This window comes from Platalea leucorodia (assembly GCF_965183815.1).
Source record: "Platalea leucorodia genome assembly, chromosome: 4".
Lineage (NCBI taxonomy): Eukaryota > Metazoa > Chordata > Aves > Pelecaniformes > Threskiornithidae > Platalea > Platalea leucorodia.
In genome coordinates, this window is record NC_138826.1 from 71,768,399 (window position 1) to 71,785,428 (window position 17,030).

Sequence of the window (17,030 nt, forward strand, 5' to 3'; positions counted from 1 at the left end):
CAAGAAGCTTTGTATCATACTAATGCCTGACTGACATCTCCCATAGTGCCTTAATGACTACTGCCTAGGCTGAAGGCGCTGGCGGGGACGCGGGAGCAAAGACCTGGGCCATGACAGACTCTCCCCTCGATGCTCTATGATCCCCGGGCTCAAACCCAAAGACCATGGGAAATGATGGCTTTGTCTCCTTACCTCCGCTTTCGATGAGAATGTCAAACAGGTCGTCCATCTGCTGGCTGGAACAGCCGTTCTCCTGGGGAGAGCGAGCGCAGGATTAGCTTCCTATTTACCAGGGGAGCTTCCACCTCCAGCAACACCCTTGGCTGCTGGCTCTCCTCCCTCGCCCCAGGGATGGGGCTGTTATCTAGCAAGAAGGAGCAAACAGAGGCACGGCGCCGCAATCCTCCGTAACCCCAGGCTGTTACTGGATGGGAAGATATAGTCAGCAACTGCTGTACTAACACTCACCCGGCAGTGAGTGGTTTGGGATCTCTACCTGTGGTTTAGGGTCTGCCCCAAACCCTCCGAAGGAATTCAGCTAGGAAGGCACAGTTAGAAAGGGACATTGTGTCTCCATTCTCTATTACTGGCCCCGATCAGGAATCTAAGCAGATTTACAATGGCAACTTTTCACCTGCTCCCCAAGGAAACCAGGGAGAAGAACTGCTCTCACCTGGGCCTTTGGCTGTTGCTTCATGGCCTCTTCATAGCCTGGTGGCTCTTTCATTGGGACCGAAGGAACAGGGAGAGGAGGTGGAGGACTTCCAAAAAGCGACGTGTGCTGTTGCTGCTCCAGGTCCATCTGGGATGGGGAAGGGGCAGCAGGAGAGCCGGGCTGCGATGAGGGCTGTTTAGAACAAAGGCAGGAGGAGCGATCAGGGGAAAGCCCACATCAACTCCTGTCTCACAGCTGCTTTGAGAGACCATCACCCCCTCTCTTGGTAAGTGCTGCACAGAGGTCTGCACTGCTCTGCGCCCAGCAGCCTGGCTTCTTCTGTGTACTCTGTGCACTATGCCCTGGCTGCAGGGGAGGAAGACAGATTTCCCCTCCAACCCACAGCTGGAAATCTTTTGCTGAATTTTCTAACACTAAAGCAACCATGCCACAAACCGCCACCGGGCTGCTCCTGGATGGGGAGAGCATCATCTGCCCAAGTGGGGGATTCCTCTAGCACTTTGGAAAGAGAGAGAGGGCACTTCCCTGCTGCGTTCAGCCTACTCTGCACAATATATCCAGGACCTATCTTTTAGCCACCTCCCTCTGCAGTGCCTGCTTTGGGAAGACAGTCAAGCTTCACTAGCAGCAGGTTTCACAGCCTGATGGTGGGCGGAGAGCACCAGAGCACTCAACAGCACCAGAGACCTCCAAAGGAAACCCCAAGTGTTGCAGGAAGTGGTGCTGGTGACTCAGCTTTACCAGATGAATCAGCACACAACTGCCCATAAGAAAAGTTGAAACGTGGATCCGGTCCTTGCTTCTACAGCAGCTATGCATGATCCACACTGAAGCTTGCTCCCCTGGAGCAGTGATCCCTGGGCAGTAGCTCAACGCCAGTTCCAACACTTGTACATGTTGGTGCTCTTCCCCATCCTGTTTTCCCTGGAAAGCCGTTCGTCTGTTCCATGACCTGCAGGTAGAGGAACGACCCCAGGCCCCAGCCAGCAGAGCTGCTCTGGGGTCTGCTCTCTTCCTGAGAGGGGCTGGAAGCTGGCGTTGTGGCACAGGCCACCGGGATGTGGTGGGAGGGTACCTTTTTTGACACACTGGGTGGGCCGGCTTTGGCAGGAGCACCAATTTTCAGGGACTGTTTCTGGAAATGGTTGGGGAAGAAGGGCTACAGGTTTGGAGGTGCTGAGAAAGGCAATATGGTGTGGGGCAGCTGCCCCGTGACCACCTGTAGACCTGGCTTCTGACCCTACAGGGAGGCAAAAGGATTAGGAAAGTCACTAGAGATGCCTCCACAGCACACGAGCTACACGAGTCTGAGGGAAAAGGTGCCTTCGTTTACCTTCTGCATTTCCTGAAAGGTCTCAAAGCAAATGAAGGCACTGACCCTTTGCAAAGTGGTATCTCACTCTGCCTACACTAGAAATGACTCCTGTCTTCATATCCTTGGCAGCATCTGACTCAGAAGTGATCCTCCAAGCTCTAAAAACCCTTCACAATCTTTCTGTATCTTATCTTAATTACATGTTAGAGAGAGAGAGCTAAGTCATCCCTGATGTGGGCTAGAAAGGGAGGAGATGCACAGAAGAGCCTCTTTACAGCCGTCACCTGGAGAAGGGGTAAAGCCAGAGGTGCTCTCTTTCCTGAAGCTGCACTGCACTTTGCAAAGAGGTGATTACCAGGTATGCTCAAGGCACAGGAACAGAAATCACAGCATGTTCATCAGTACCAGAGAGTAAAAGGTCACACACATCCTTTTGGCCCTCAGAGCTCACACGCCACCTTCAGTAGCAGACTTACTGCCTGCACCACCCTCTCTCTGTGCAGTAGCCACCTTTTCAGTTCAGCAGCACTCGTTCAAGAATCAGGGACACCACTATGAACCAAGGCTGCCCACTCTGGCCTCTCATCGTTTTTAATTGATAGATAATGCCTGTTTAAAACACCAGCTGGTATTCTGCCCAGATGTGGAACCAAAGGCAGAAGCTAGTGAACCATCAGGGTTTAGCTCAGAGCTCTTTGCTGTAAAGCCTCCACATCGCTTCCAAGCCTGCCCATAGGGGAAGACCTCATGGACACCTAGTGCTCCTGAAACTTCATGCCCAATGGGCTCTCCATCACAGCTAGAGTTCGGCAGGAGGCAGGGGAATGGCGAGGCTACGCCAGTGTCCTGGTTTCAGCTGGGATAGAGTTAATTTTCTTCTTAGTAGCTGGTATAGTGCCGTGTTTTGGATTTAGTCTGAGAATAGTGTTGATGATAACACACTGATGTTTTAGTTGTTGCTAAGTAGTGCTTACACTAGTCAGGAACTTTTCGGCTTCCCCTGCTCTGCCCGGTGCACAAGAAGCTGGGAGGGGGCACAGCCAGGACAGCTGACCCAGACTGGCCAAAGGGCTATTCCATACCGTATGACGTCATGCTCAGTATATAAAGCTGGGGGAAGAAGAAGAAGGGGGGGATGTTGGGAATGATGGCGTTTGTCTTCCCAAGTAACTGTTACATGTGATGGAGCCCTGCTTTCCTGGAGATGGCTGAACACCTGCCTGCCAATGGAAGCAGTGAATGAATTCCTTGTTTTGCTTTGCTTGCGTGCACGGCTTTTGCTTTACCTGTTAAACTGTCTTTATCTCCACCCACGAGTATTCTCACTTTTACTCTTCCAATTCTCTCCCCCATCCCACTGGGGGAGAGTGAGCGAGCAGCTGCGTGGGGCTTAGTTGCCGGCTGGGGTTAAACCACGACAGCCAAGCACCCCTTCTTCTTCAGGATTGTGTGTGTGTCTCCCCTTCCCACTGCTGCTACAAACCCCGTCAGCAAGCAAAGAAAAGCAAGGAAGAAAAGCGAGCAGGCAGCAAGCTACCTTTCTGACAGATTGGTTTAGTCCTCGGGGCTGCTGCTGCTGCAGGGGCTGCTGCTGCTGCAGGGGCTGCTGCTGCTTCTGCTGCTGCGTGGGCTGCTGCTTCTGCTGCTGCGTGGGCTGCTGAGGGGTGCTTGCAGGTAGCTGACACGGCGGTTGGCTGGAAGTTTTAGCGGGCGATGATTGTACTCTCTGGAAAGAAAAGGGTATCAATGAGAAGCTATTCCCCAGACACAACATGGAGCAAGGCTTGTATTTCTTAAAGGATTTATGAAGTTTGGTTTTCCCCACTCTTCATTCTTTGGGAAATTCAGTCTATCGTTCCGTTTCACCAAGCAGAGAAATCAGATTGGGGTGGGATTCAGAGTCCTAAAAGAGGAGGCAGTACCACTCTAAATCCCTGGGCTATCCATGACATCCTTCAAGGGCTGGCAGACCTGACACAAGACCTGTGCCCTTCTGGAGCAGTGGCTGGGATATCCTGGGGTATCAAGGGTGACACTGGACACTGATATTTAAGACAGCTGACTTGCATCTCACCTGCTACGCAGCAAATGCAGCCTGCTCAGTGCCTGCCCCTGATGGCAGACACTGCCACTTGCTCTGCAGAAGGTGCAAGAAATGGGGCAGCAGAGAATGAGAATCTTCTCTGATGCCATGGAAGATGCTGGGGTTTGACTTATGCCATAAAACGTGGACATATTTATCCCTTCCTGGAAGAAACACTCGGAACACTTCTGTTAAGTGCTGAGCTCATACCAACAGGGGAATAGCAGATCATCTCTGATGAAAGACTCTGTTAACGCTGAAATACTGACAAGCATTAAAACAAAGAGCAGTTGAAAAACAAAAAGTCTGCTCCCAGGGTCTGATTTCAGCTCTTGGTAGACAAGGTGATGTATCTATGACTCCAACTACAATATCTCTAATAAAGGACGAGAGGTGAAATACACCCTGCTTTTTTTAATACCACAGGCATAGTTGTTCTTCCAAAAAGTAGTGATATGTAGCAGCAAACCCTTGTCCTCCAAGCCTGAGATCCTGCCTGACAATAGGCAGAACCATGTGTTTGGAAGAACACCGAACAACCTGTGATGCACACAGTCAATCATGCATTGCTGTACACAGTGCATGGTCCAATCCTGGTCTTTTCGCTGAAGATCTGCTTACGCTGCTCTGTTTTACAAAGCCATGAACTACCAGCCATCGTAGCAAGCAACTCAGCCATTTTAGTATTTACTGCGTTGAATTTCTACCGCGTTAAGTCATGCTATGGTAACCTGAAACATAGGAGTGGGAAGAGGCAAAGAGGAACCCAGCTGCCTGCAGCAGCGATGTGATCTAACCCTTGCCTACCTGCAAGGCCGGGCAGCTACTCCCTGCCTTCCCGTGGGGCGAGAGGCCCTGCCTCTCGGCGCTCTGCTTGGTCACGGTGAGGACGATGTGGGTCCCTGTGGAGTCGGTGATGAGGGTGGGGGGAGGGGCGCCCTTGATGAGGTCACTCAGAGGGCTCCCTTGCTGGCCAAGGAAAAGCCGCGGGCTGTGGGACTGGCACGGCGGCTCTGCTTCCGCGGCTGGCACCTCCTGCTTCACCATCACGGCTTTCTTTGGCACTGGGCTTGGATTCGAAGTGTCCATTTGGCTAGCGGTTGGTGCAGGGCTGAATTGGTCTGTTTGGCCACTGGATTGCTTTGCAGACTGGCAACTCAGGAAACCGTTTTCACTCTTGACCTGGGCGCCAAATGCTACTGGGTTGGAGGCAAGGGCTGTTCCTTCTCCTGCAGCCGCTGGGGCCGGTAGTGACTGCTGAGAGCGCTTCTCCTGCTCTAGCTGTAGTCTAAGCATCTCAACCAGCTGCTGCTTCTGCTTCAGCATGCGGGTGAGTTCCTCGATCTGCTTGTCCTTCTCCTGCAGCATCTGGTCTTTGTCCCTAACTTCTGCATCTCTGCTGTTACCAGTGCTGCACCGCTCTGACCTGGGTGCTGCATTTACGCTGCAGGAGGCAGACTTGGAGCTTTCTTCTTTCACCAGGAACTGCACTGGAGACGCCTGCAAGGTGAGCTGGGTCAGGGGTGAAGTCACCATCTCTCCAAAGGTGTCTCCGGTGGCCGAGTTCTCATCCCCCGTGCTCATCTGCGAGCGCTCAGAAGGAGTTGGAGAAACAGGAGGAGTTGAGCCTGTGCTGCCAAACTTCATCACACCGCCACCAGTGACTGTGGCCACAACTACTTCTGCTGGTGCAATGCCAGTGGTGACCAGGGCTGGCCCTGTGCTCAGCCTGGCAGCTGGGAAGGCTACCACCACTTCGGCAGCTTTTGGGAGGATGGCTGCTGTGCTGGGCTTGGGAGTAGAGGTTGTTTGGCCGGCTGCACCGTTCTGTTCTTGGTAAGCTCTGAGACGCTCAATCAGGTCTGTCTTTGTGCCCGAGACAGGCAAGGCCCTCAACTTCAGCTCTTGCTTCAGTTCTGCTACCTGATATGGGAAAAAAAAAAAGGGGGCAACATTAAGAGAACATACACTCTAACCAGAACAACTATTAACAGCTACCAGAGCCATGGGGCAAAGGACTAAGCTGACCCTCCTGCAGGCCAACAAACCTGCACCTCAGGTACAGGCTGCAAGGTAGCAATGCCAGCTGCTATCACTAACTCCTGTCAGTCCAACTCAGCCCTGCTCCGGGGCAGCAACACCCATCAGTACTGCCTTCTCCACTGACAACGGCAAAAAAAACGGCTGTGCAGCTTCACAGGACATTTACCTTCATCTCGTCTAAGTTGGCAGGGAGAGGGCCAGGCTTGCCCACTGCAGCATTACTGTTTTGTCGCATCAGCCCACTGGACCCAGAGGATACTGAAGATGCGCTGCTGACTGTGGCAGAGAGATTGCGTACAGCAGGGGCACTGGCACCACTCTGCTGCTCTCCTGGAGGCCTGCGGGGAAAGAAAAAACACAGACATCAAAACCAAGGTAGAAAGGCACCAGAGGCCCTCAGTGTCAACAATCATAGGTGTTCAGAAACATCTGGGTCACTAGTGCCACCCTAGACATTAAAGCACACGAGTGCCTTTAACTATATTCACGTGCCTGACATGGCCAACCAACTCACTTCAGCTGCTTTTGTCTGATTCATCTGACACCAGCCCTTTTTGTGGCCCGTTGTAACTTAATGAGATTGAGCACATTACCCCCAACCGCCACACTTCACATCCAGAACACCATGTCTCTGGTTAACAGTACTGGGGAAGCAAGTGCTTCCTAAGAGAGACCTGCCATTTAGGACCCATACTTTGGTGGAGCTGGCAGGATGGTCTGATAGTTGTAGTGCTGCTGCTGCTGCTGGTTGAGGATCTGAAGCTGGAGAAAGAGCTGCTGCTGCTGCAGTATTTTGGCATAGGATGAATCCATGGGAGGAGCTCCCTTGTCCTGCTTTTGGTCCGGGGGAATATACTGATGATATTTAAGCTTCTTGACTTTCGGCTTCAACTCCTTGGCTTTTTTACTGCGCTGAGACTTCTCACTAGCAGACTTGGGCTGGCTTTGCTATTTAGAAGAAAGGGAGGAAGCAAATAAGAATGGAAACACTGAAATAGCACAACACCCCATGTAAACCAGAACGCACACTGGGATTTTCATTTCAAAATTCTCCAGATTCAACCTCAGGGTCTTTCCCTGCTTCTCTAACTCAGGCAACAGTATAGTCACAGCACCTGCAGCAGCTTACGCTGCACCATAATGCAGGTCATCTTTCCGAGCACACCACATCACCTGCTCATCCAATGAAGACTCACTGACTCTAATTATGGATAATGCTGGTTGTTTCCAAACATTCTGCATTTAGGACCCATTTTACAGAAGGTGAATACATCATGGATCAGAAAACCTATTAAATACGTTACAACTAGTGTCAGAGGAAGACATTAGTGAGAAATAAGCTTTCCTTCCTTTGCATCTGTTAACACAATACTTCCAACTCCAAACCTTCTTCAGGGTAACCATCTTATCTTTCTTCAGACTACAGCAATGAAGAAATCAGCTAAAATAGTACCTTAATGAGTGTTGGTGGGGGCTTGGCAGCAGTAAGAGCCGCTCCATTGGTAAGACTAGGAGGCAGAAGAGGTGGAGGTGGCAGAGGCGGGGGTGGCTGTTCAGGTAGGAAAAGTGTTTCACTGGAGTCTGTGCTAATCTGCAATTGGGATGTACCCTGCAGGGACAGAAAAAGGCATAATGAATACACATATGAGGAGGGAAACAGTTTAAGAGAGTGCAGGAAGTATCCACTTACAGGGAAGCAGCACAGGTTTCAAGTCATTAATAAGACTCTTTTAACCCACTGCTTCAGTTGTCCCTGAGAAGCAGCACAACTTCTTAGGGCAGAAAAGGAATCAAAATCCCACAACTGTATCTCCCAGCTTTGTCTGCCAGAATCAGTCACACACCAACACAGGCTGTATCACCAAGTAATGATTGCCCACATGGCACCACTATGGGGGCTTCTGAATAACCAGAGGACTTCACCAACACCACACAGAACTAAGACCCCTTGTGAAATCTCACAGATTATACCTTTTAAGGATCCCTTGGTCTCACTTTTTAGGATCCTCTGCCACAAATCAGCAGTAGCTGTGAAGCTCCAGGGCACTGCAGGAGGCAACTGCATTCTCACCTGAGCTAGTGATGTGCCAGTGGTGCTAGGGAGAGGCTCACAAATCCGGGAGTCCATCGGCGATGGGACAGACCCCTGGGACTCATGGCTGGCTGGCTGTTCTGGGGAGAGGGCATCGCTGCTGTCCTCATCAAAGGAGGAATTGTCTGCAACCTTTGGGTAGTTCACCTGTCCAACTAGAAACACAAATATCAACTGTGGTCTTTAAAGTGGAATAAGAAATCATTTCACTTGACACTAGATGTTTCACAAAGATAACGAAGGCATGGAGAGAGTTGTGTCTGAGTTGTGCTTAAAGCACCAACTAAAAATGAGACAACAGAGCCCAAACTGGATCAGTTTTAAGTGTTAACATTCATCTCTGCTATTAGTACAATAAAATGATGCAGACTGAGGTGAACCATTTCCCTTGCTTCTTAGCCAGACAAGATCAGGAAGTATAAAGAGAGCTACTTCACTCTGCCCAAACCCAGATCTGTGACATGGCTTATTTGATTATCATTTGGCACCAAAGAAGAAGGTTAGACGGTGCAAGGTTGAGCCGTGGTTTCTTTGGTGTTCATCCTATGTGGTAGAAGGTAGAATCCTTCTTCAAGACAGAATCCCAAATTGTCCTCTAGTCTTATAAGCAACAAGGGCTATGAATTAAGTGGTGGCCCTGACTGCTATTAGCATTTCTGCCTATCTACATGTTCAGTAGATAAATTCATTTGAGTGCACGTTTGTAATGCACTGATGTTTTTTAGTTTACGTTATCTCAAATTAATCCTGGTAAGCAGGAAAATACTGTAATTTGCACCTAACATAAAAGCAATGGAAATCCAGAGAGGTGTCAAAGTCAGAAGGAAGCCACATCTCTAATGCACCAGTTCACAAGGTCACTTTTTCTCTTCTTCAACCACTTCATGTGCAATAGTGAAGGCAGGCTCCCCACAACACTGTCCTTTTCCTTTTTCATTAAAAGTATTCTGTCTTGCTCACAGTTGTACCCCATTTGTCTCTAAAGTAGCTGTGCATGTTTGAGGGGATGAATAACCACAGACGCACACAGACTCCTCAGTCTGGGGAGACGGGAAAGAGCACTGCTGAGGCAGTGGGAAGGCTATTCCTCAGCATTCCTTTCAGTCCTTGGAATGGCACTGGCATGATTTACATCTGTTCTGGTTTATTTTTAAAGGGGTTGAATCCTCTGAAGTTTTTAAGTTCACAGACAGCTTTTGTTTCATCACACCTGTTTATATTCTGTCTCCTCCCTGATCCGAGTAAGCCAGTGGGTTCTCCCTGACCAAGGCTGCTGACATGTTATACCGCGAGAGGGATTTTTAAGGAGAGAATCTAAGGAATGCAATCTTCAACAGTCTTTCAAGTCTTTAGGGCATTCAATTGCTTTCACGTTATGCTGGGATGTCCGTACTCCTTATAATTTAATGTCTCTGTAGTGCTATCTGTGCCAGAGGGAGTTCTGCTTTTCAGAATCCTCGGGGCTGAACGGTTTTGTTTCCGAGACAGGAAAACAAGACCAACCATGGGATTGCACTCCCTTAAACAAGCAGGTGAATTGACCGGAAATCACAGCCACTTACAGGAAATGCCCTCAACACAGATCCTCCTCTGGCCTTACCAATAATGGCTTCCTTCAGGCTTGATTCCACAGGCAAGATGTTCTTCTCCACCAGCTCCATGGGACCTGGCCTCTGCGCTATCTTCTCATTCAGGTCATCTGCCAGTCTGGCTCTCTTTAGCTTCAGCTGCTTTGCCTGCAAGGAGGGTTCAGCTGAGGTCTCTGTTCAGGGGAAAGTAAAATGGCATCAATCCAGCAATGGTCAACCTATGCACTTCAGCAGTATTTTACTTCTATTCAGAAAGGTAACTGAAGGTAACAGTAGATAACTACAGAAAAATACTTGCAGATAACAATAGATAACTATGCACTATAAAGATAATACAGATATTACATATATTTAAGATACAAAGATAACTACAGTAGCCCTTGTGACTCCAGAATAGGAGAAATTGATTGTTCTCAAACTGATGTCACCCAATTCTCATTCACCTTTTCCCTTTCAGTTGTGTCCCAAGATGTGGTACTCAGCAGCAGCATAGTACTCCCTCTCTGAAACTGAGGTGCTTACTAATTAGATCAAATTTGCCTCGCTCCCTCTTGGATATTTTACAGTGTCTTCCCTTAGTAGAAGGGCAATCCACAGGCATTCCATTTCATTGTTGCTCAGCTACACAAAACTGCACAATTTTGAGTTCACATAACAGATCCTTCGGAGAATCTCCATGCAAGCAGAGTTGAATCCCTCCCAAGAAATCATGCAATAAGCATGATCTTCTGCCTGCTCCCAACTGAAAGACAGACTTGGAGGTCAGAGGCAAAATAGAAAGATGTTAAATAAGTAATTATGATAAAGTTTATTGTTGATGTTTTCCTGTTTAGCACGTGTCATACCTTCCAGAATGTGCATTCTAACCAGCTCTGATCTCTCTGGCCGGGACCGGATTTTCCGTTTCAGATAGTCCTCTGTCTGCAGCAAAAATACACAAGCGAGAACCAATTTCAGTTGATCAGACGCAGGAGTGAGGTAATCTTGGACAGCACAAACAAGAGAAACAACCACCTTTAGTTGTTACTGAGAGCTAAATAAACACAGAACAGAGAAGGGGCATATCTTCTGTCCCAGAGGACCCAGAGAGTGAGCTTATTCTAAAGGTGACCTTCTACCATACATCGCCTCAGTATGAGTGCACTGCTGCCCTGCAGAACAGAAACCGGAAAGGACTTCCTCAGGAGCTGAAGCCCTCTTTTCCCCTTTTATGCAACACCACTAACTTGTGTCAGGGTGAAATTTAAGACATTTCTTTTTACATTAAAGATAGGTGCACTGGTTCCATTGCTCACAGCAAATACTTTCATATACTGCTGGCATTCAGGGCTGACTTGTGGTTTGGGCATACTCTTTTATTTGTTTAAAGATATGTTATTTTTTAAGCTAAAGACCCCATGCATGCCCATGGTGGGCAGAATCCAAATGCTATGACAAGACCCATTTAATTTCCAGGACCGCCTTTAGCTCTGTCTTTGGAGAATGCACTACAGAGCAATGTACAGAATGACCCTGTCCAGGCTGAGCATGTTATCCTTTACACAGCCAGATGGAAATCTGGGAGCAGTGCGTAACAGACTGGTAAGTACTGGCCATCAGAATGGGCCTTCAGAGAAAATAAATATTAAAGTCAATCAGAAAACTGCACCATACTTGCTCAATTGCCCACACCAAAATATTAACTTAATAAGAAGGTTTTAGGAAAAAAGAGGAGAAGCAGCAAAAGCCTTTGGGACACTAGGCTTAATGCAAAGTCCACTGTTCCAATCATAGAATCGTTTAGGTTGGAAAAGACCTTTAAGATCATCGAGTCCAACCATTAACCTAGCACTGCCAAGTCCACCACTAAATCCTGTCCCTAAGCACCACATCTACCCGTCTCTTAAACACCTCCCAGGATGGGGACTCAACCACTTCCCTGGGCAGCCTGTTCCAGTGCCTGACTGCCCTTTCAGTGAAGAAGTTTTTCCTAATATCCAACCTAAACCTCCCCTGGTGCAGCTTGAGGCTGTTTCCTCTTGTCCTCTCACTTGTTACTTTAGGAGAAGACACTGACCCCTGCCTCGCTACAACCTCCTTTCAGGCAGTTGTAGAGAGCAATAAGGTCTCCCCTCAGCCTCCTTTTCTCCAGGCTAACAATCCCAGTTCCCTCAGCCGCTCCTCATAACACTTGTGCTCTAGACCCATCACCAATCCTTCCACAGAGTTTAAAGTGCTAACACTCCCTTGCAGGTTTTAATCACAGCTGTTGTTTTTTCACTTATGTTGCTTTCACTTTTAAAACAAAACTTAGCCCAGCAGTCATAAGGGGTTTTAGTCCCCTGTAGGCTAATCAGAACAAAAACTATCCCCAGAGGCCTTTTGAGGAACAGAAATCATCAAGAAACCCCCCAGTTAGCAAAGGTGCCCCATGAAGTGTGACGTCTGGCTTCCTCTTTCTATAGAGCCAGAAGTCTGTGTGATTTCAGTGTTACAAGATTTTTGGGGGGATCCTCTCTACTAAATTTTCAATTTCTAATGTCCTAGATAAACAAGTGCACGTGCAGGTAACAGAGAAACCATACACCTTCCTCAAAGGTGGAACTGAGCTCCACACGATAGGAGCATTTAAGGGCAAAACAGACACCATAAAAATAAAAATTTAAAGTATATGATGGACAGTGGGGAAGAAGAGTATCAGTGACTTCCAGAAAGAAGACTCCAGGGGAAATCCAGGCACCACATTCAATGTGGTTTAGGCACGACTAGTTCACTGAGGGTTAACCACCACCACATACAAGCTAAAGGACACCCCATCCAATACATCTCTGACTGCATAGCGCTGTATTACATCCAGAATATGAATGATTTCCTTCTGCATCTCATTAACAGCTACAGAATGCCCAAAACATAAGACATACTACTCCTGACTTCCCCAAAACATTAAAGTGCATATTGCATCTTACCCTGGCCCGCTCCAGACTCCTTCTTTGTTCATGAAATGCAGCTGGACTTTTCAGAGCTGTTGAGAGAAAAACATTTAGAGAATGAATTAGAATGATGGAAGTTCTCTCACTGCACGTCCCTTCAGGCCAACTAAGTTAACAAATACACTGCAGCAACTGCCTCCTGCATCTTTCAACACACTGGACCAGATCTCCAGCTGGTATAAAGCGATGTGAATTGACATACTCCATTTGACAGCACAGGAGCTGCAGGAGCTGATCTGGACTTTTTGTGGGCTACTGAAGAAAGTAATATGGCCTACACTTCTAGTTGAACTAACCACTGTTCACAAAATTGGGTCCAAGAACATGAGTCAAAAACAGCCCCCCAACAAATGCCTTTTACAAGCTTCAACATGGAGTAAAATATCCAGGACCCTTAAGTAAGGGAATGGTACTGAAACATTGAAGAGATACATTAAATGGTTGGAAGGATGGAGGAGGATCCTAATGAACTGTAAATCCTCTTCACTACCTTTTAATGTCAAAGGAAGCTGCAAGTCTTCCCTTAATCTGCACCTGTGTTTTGTGTACATGCAAGGGCTGGGTACAAACTCTGCAGGTCCACAGGACATATATATTGCTCCATGTAAAAGAAACTATCGTGCAAACAGGAATACTTGGACAGGAAAGTACATCTGTCTGTTGACAGAAAACCAAGACTTGAGGAATTAACAGCAGCTCTCCATATAACAGACCTCCTCGCCCCCTCGGGCCCAGTATAAAACCAGAGCCAAAATGGATCATGTTTTAAGAAACTGATCCTCTGCTGTCCAGGACCATACTAACCCTGGAGGAATCTCTCACTCTGCCTGGCTCCTCTGTAGCACACAAAGCTCACGTCCCACAGTAAAGCCAGAGAAAGAGGGTGACATTAGTTCTAACTCAGCAACAGTAAGTGTCACTAGCTCCTCACGATTTTCCTGAATCCGCAAGTAGCTTGTTTTTTAAAACAGTCACATTGTGGCTTGTATTCAGAACTAATTGAAGGGAACATAATAATTTCTTTTCATATTTGTGAAATACTCATATTTAAAACTGCCTGGTGAAGTTTCTAAATTATCATCAAGCTAAACAGCAAAGTTAAAAAAATTCAGCTTTAAAGATAAGTTGCAAGTCTTCTGAAGACAGAAGTCTAAACTTGTACAGTTAATAGCTCCGAAGTATTGCATCTAGGTCCTATGAAATATAGTCTACTCGTATTATTTTTCACTTAAGACCAATGATTAAATATTTCTCAAATGTCACTTCGTAACGAAATCTCAAAAGGCTATTAAAAAATAAAAGCCCTTGCATAAATGCAATGTAAGAAACTACTTCTAATGCATGTATAGACTTATAAAATCTTTCCTACAGAATAAAATGGAGCAGCCAAAGACAAAGTGTTAAGACAGACACACGTTCTGCAAAACATAGACAGAGTTCCTCTAGGTTCACATCAATGGGGTAAAAAGTAGAATTTAGTCCATATGCCAGGAACACACATTCTGAACACACCAAGGCATCGTAGACGGGATTCAGACTACAGAAGTGAATGAAGAATAATTTGTAGAATAAATTAACAATAATTGAGAACTAACCATAGCGAGTGAGTACACAGACCCCTACAATGATGGGGCAAATAATTCCTGTTCAGATTAAAGGTAGTTTTGTACAATCTGGTTATGGAGAGAAATCACCAGAGAAAGTTATGCAAGCTGTGAAATGGGAGTGCACTGACTGCACTTTGGGATAAACCAAAGAAAGGGCAGAGATGTGGTTTTGCAATAACTGCAAAAATAATACAAAAAACTTCACTGGCTAGCTGAGACATCAACTCCCGGGCAGTCTGACCATCACACTTCAATGAAGAGCAAGCAACAAATAATATTGGGAAATACTCTTTTCAAGGGTGCACCGGATAAAATTGAAGAAGGTGCCGCAAACCAACGCAGCCTAAGGGAAGGCCACCCTGACAGAAAAACCACTGGCCCTCCAAGTCATGGGGGTTGGGCAGGAGGCCAACTACCTCCTCCCGGAAAAAAAAAAAAAAAAAAGTTGCAGAAACGACGAGCATCAACTCGGAGATGGAGAAAATCAGTAATGAAGTGAGGAGGAGGAGATGGAACTGGATCGGTCATGTCTTGAGGAAAAAAACAACAGACGACTGCGCTGTGGCCCTTGGGACTCCAGAGCACGCAGCCGCAGACCGACTGAAGTGGAAGAACGATGTTCGCGCCTTGTGTGCCTCCTGGCACTGAAAGAATTCAGATCAGATCAGATAGTCTTTTCAAGCTGCATGAACTGCCTGTGAATATGCACATGCTTGAACTTAAACACGCATTTCTTTCATTGTATGCATATCACAGAAAAGTGAAATAAAAGTTCAGGTACAGTTGGGCAAAGATACCATGCAATATGTAAATCGGTATAAAAATCTATCCTGGAGACAAGCAAAGCAGACCTCATCTTGAGTCTTCAAAAGCTCTCTACCACTGGAATGTGCAGGCATGACAGTAATTCTTTACTCTCCCTTTCCTGCCTACCTCTGCCGTCAGTAAGAGGCAGCGCATGAACTTTAAGTGACATTTCCCTGACCATAGCAAATGGTCAGGAAAGGCAACTGCAGGAGTTCAGCTGATTTCACAGACGGTCCATGAAAACTCTTGCATACAGAGGAACAAAGCAAGAAGAAAAGAATCCCCAAGAAAAAAAAAAAAAAAAAAAGAAAAACCCTCCCCCAAATCACACACACATTAAATAGTAAGTAATGCAAAACTGCTGAAGAATCTTGTAAAGAGCAATTTCAGACTCTAATGACTAGTCCTCTGGAAACAAGCACTGGGTTGTAGCTCTCTGGGCTGGCAACATGACAGAGGACTTCATATTCGACCTCTGAAAATGTCAAGAGGGCACCAATCCTTCACTGCTTCCCTCAGCAATCTAGGATGGGGCTGACATGTCAGAAGAGGGTGTCTATTGTAAAATCATATTCCATTCAAAGTTAACTAAGCCTTGCACATTTTTCTGGCTTTGAAATGACTACATAGCCCAGAGCTGTGGAGCAACCATTAACTTTACTATAGCAAATGGAAAAAAAGAAAAATCCTATGAAGAACTCTGAAGCAGTAAGGCTCTGGGTAAGCTCTACAGGAGACCTACAATGCAGATACGTCCCTCTTCCAGTTCCCACCACTGCCCTTCCCGGCCACTTGGCACTGATCCCTGCAAAACTATTCCTGCCCTCTGTACCCTGCTGGCTTGCTCACCCAAGTGCTGCTTTATCTATTCCATTCAAAATTACCCATATTCATAAATCTCTACTGTTCTCAATCATATCAGCTATTCTGGCTCATTCTGACGGTGTACGCAAATGAGCGGCTTAGCTGGTGGAGCAGAAGCAGTGGTAACCAGGTAGGCACGGGCCAGCACTCCTATCACTGACATAGGATTCATGTCCACAGCTCTTGGTACCTGAAGCAGTGGATATAACCACAGAAAACAAGGACGAAGAAACTCCCATCACCTAATCCTTTCTGACTGCTCAGGCTGGATAAAATATACTCAACTATTCCTTACAGTAGTTTGTCTAACCTGTTCTTGAAGACCTCTCATGAAAAAATGCAATACTATTGCAGAGGAATTATTCCAGTGCATAGGTGTCCTTACTATTTAAAAACCTTTCTGAATGTCTAACTTACATTTCCCTTCCTACAATTTATACTCATTCTTCCTTGCCTTACCTGCAATCATTACAGAGAAAAATTTATTATCTTCCTCTTTGCATCTAACCCTATATATTTGAAAATTTTGGTCTTCCTACAGTCTTCTACTATGTAAAATGACCAAAGCCAGCTGTTTCAACTTTCCCTTATAGATAACATTTCCCAGCCCTTTGCTTGTTTACTCTTTTGGACTCCTTCCATTTGATCTGCAATTCTCTTGAAGTATAGTGCCCAAAATTGGGTACATATTCCAGCCTAGGCTTTATCAGCTTTTATAGAGCTAAATGATTATTAAATAACGCTTCTCAGATATATGTCCCAGCCGGTTTGCCTTTTTTGTGTACATAAAATGCATAACATGTTCACTTGTGCTTGGCTCACAAACCATGAAAGGCCTCCAATCGTCTTCTGTAGAACTGCTATCTAGCCAGCCATTCTCCATCCTCAACTCATGCCACTTACTAGACACACCAAAATGTAGAAACTCTGCATTCTTCTTTGGTTTTGTCCTGTATTTCTCAGCTTCTCCAAATATCGTGAGTCC

The 17,030-nt window shown here is 46.7% G+C and overlaps 1 protein-coding gene across 2 annotated transcripts in view; it reads right to left on the bottom strand.

The window, feature by feature from the left end:
- Positions 1-17,030, bottom strand: part of MRTFA (myocardin related transcription factor A) — an 81,674-nt gene that overhangs the window by 4,256 nt on the left and 60,388 nt on the right. For both annotated transcript variants that reach the window (XM_082310960.1, XM_082310961.1), the window contains exons 3-13: positions 12,744-12,799; positions 10,644-10,719; positions 9,810-9,971; positions 8,189-8,364; positions 7,571-7,726; positions 6,812-7,065; positions 6,284-6,455; positions 4,882-5,997; positions 3,529-3,717; positions 674-847; positions 193-253 (exon numbers count right to left, since the gene is read on the bottom strand). In XM_082310960.1, the coding sequence (XP_082167086.1) occupies positions 193-253; positions 674-847; positions 3,529-3,717; positions 4,882-5,997; positions 6,284-6,455; positions 6,812-7,065; positions 7,571-7,726; positions 8,189-8,364; positions 9,810-9,971; positions 10,644-10,719; positions 12,744-12,799 (2,592 nt within the window). The remainder of the gene's footprint in view (positions 1-192; positions 254-673; positions 848-3,528; positions 3,718-4,881; positions 5,998-6,283; positions 6,456-6,811; positions 7,066-7,570; positions 7,727-8,188; positions 8,365-9,809; positions 9,972-10,643; positions 10,720-12,743; positions 12,800-17,030) is intronic.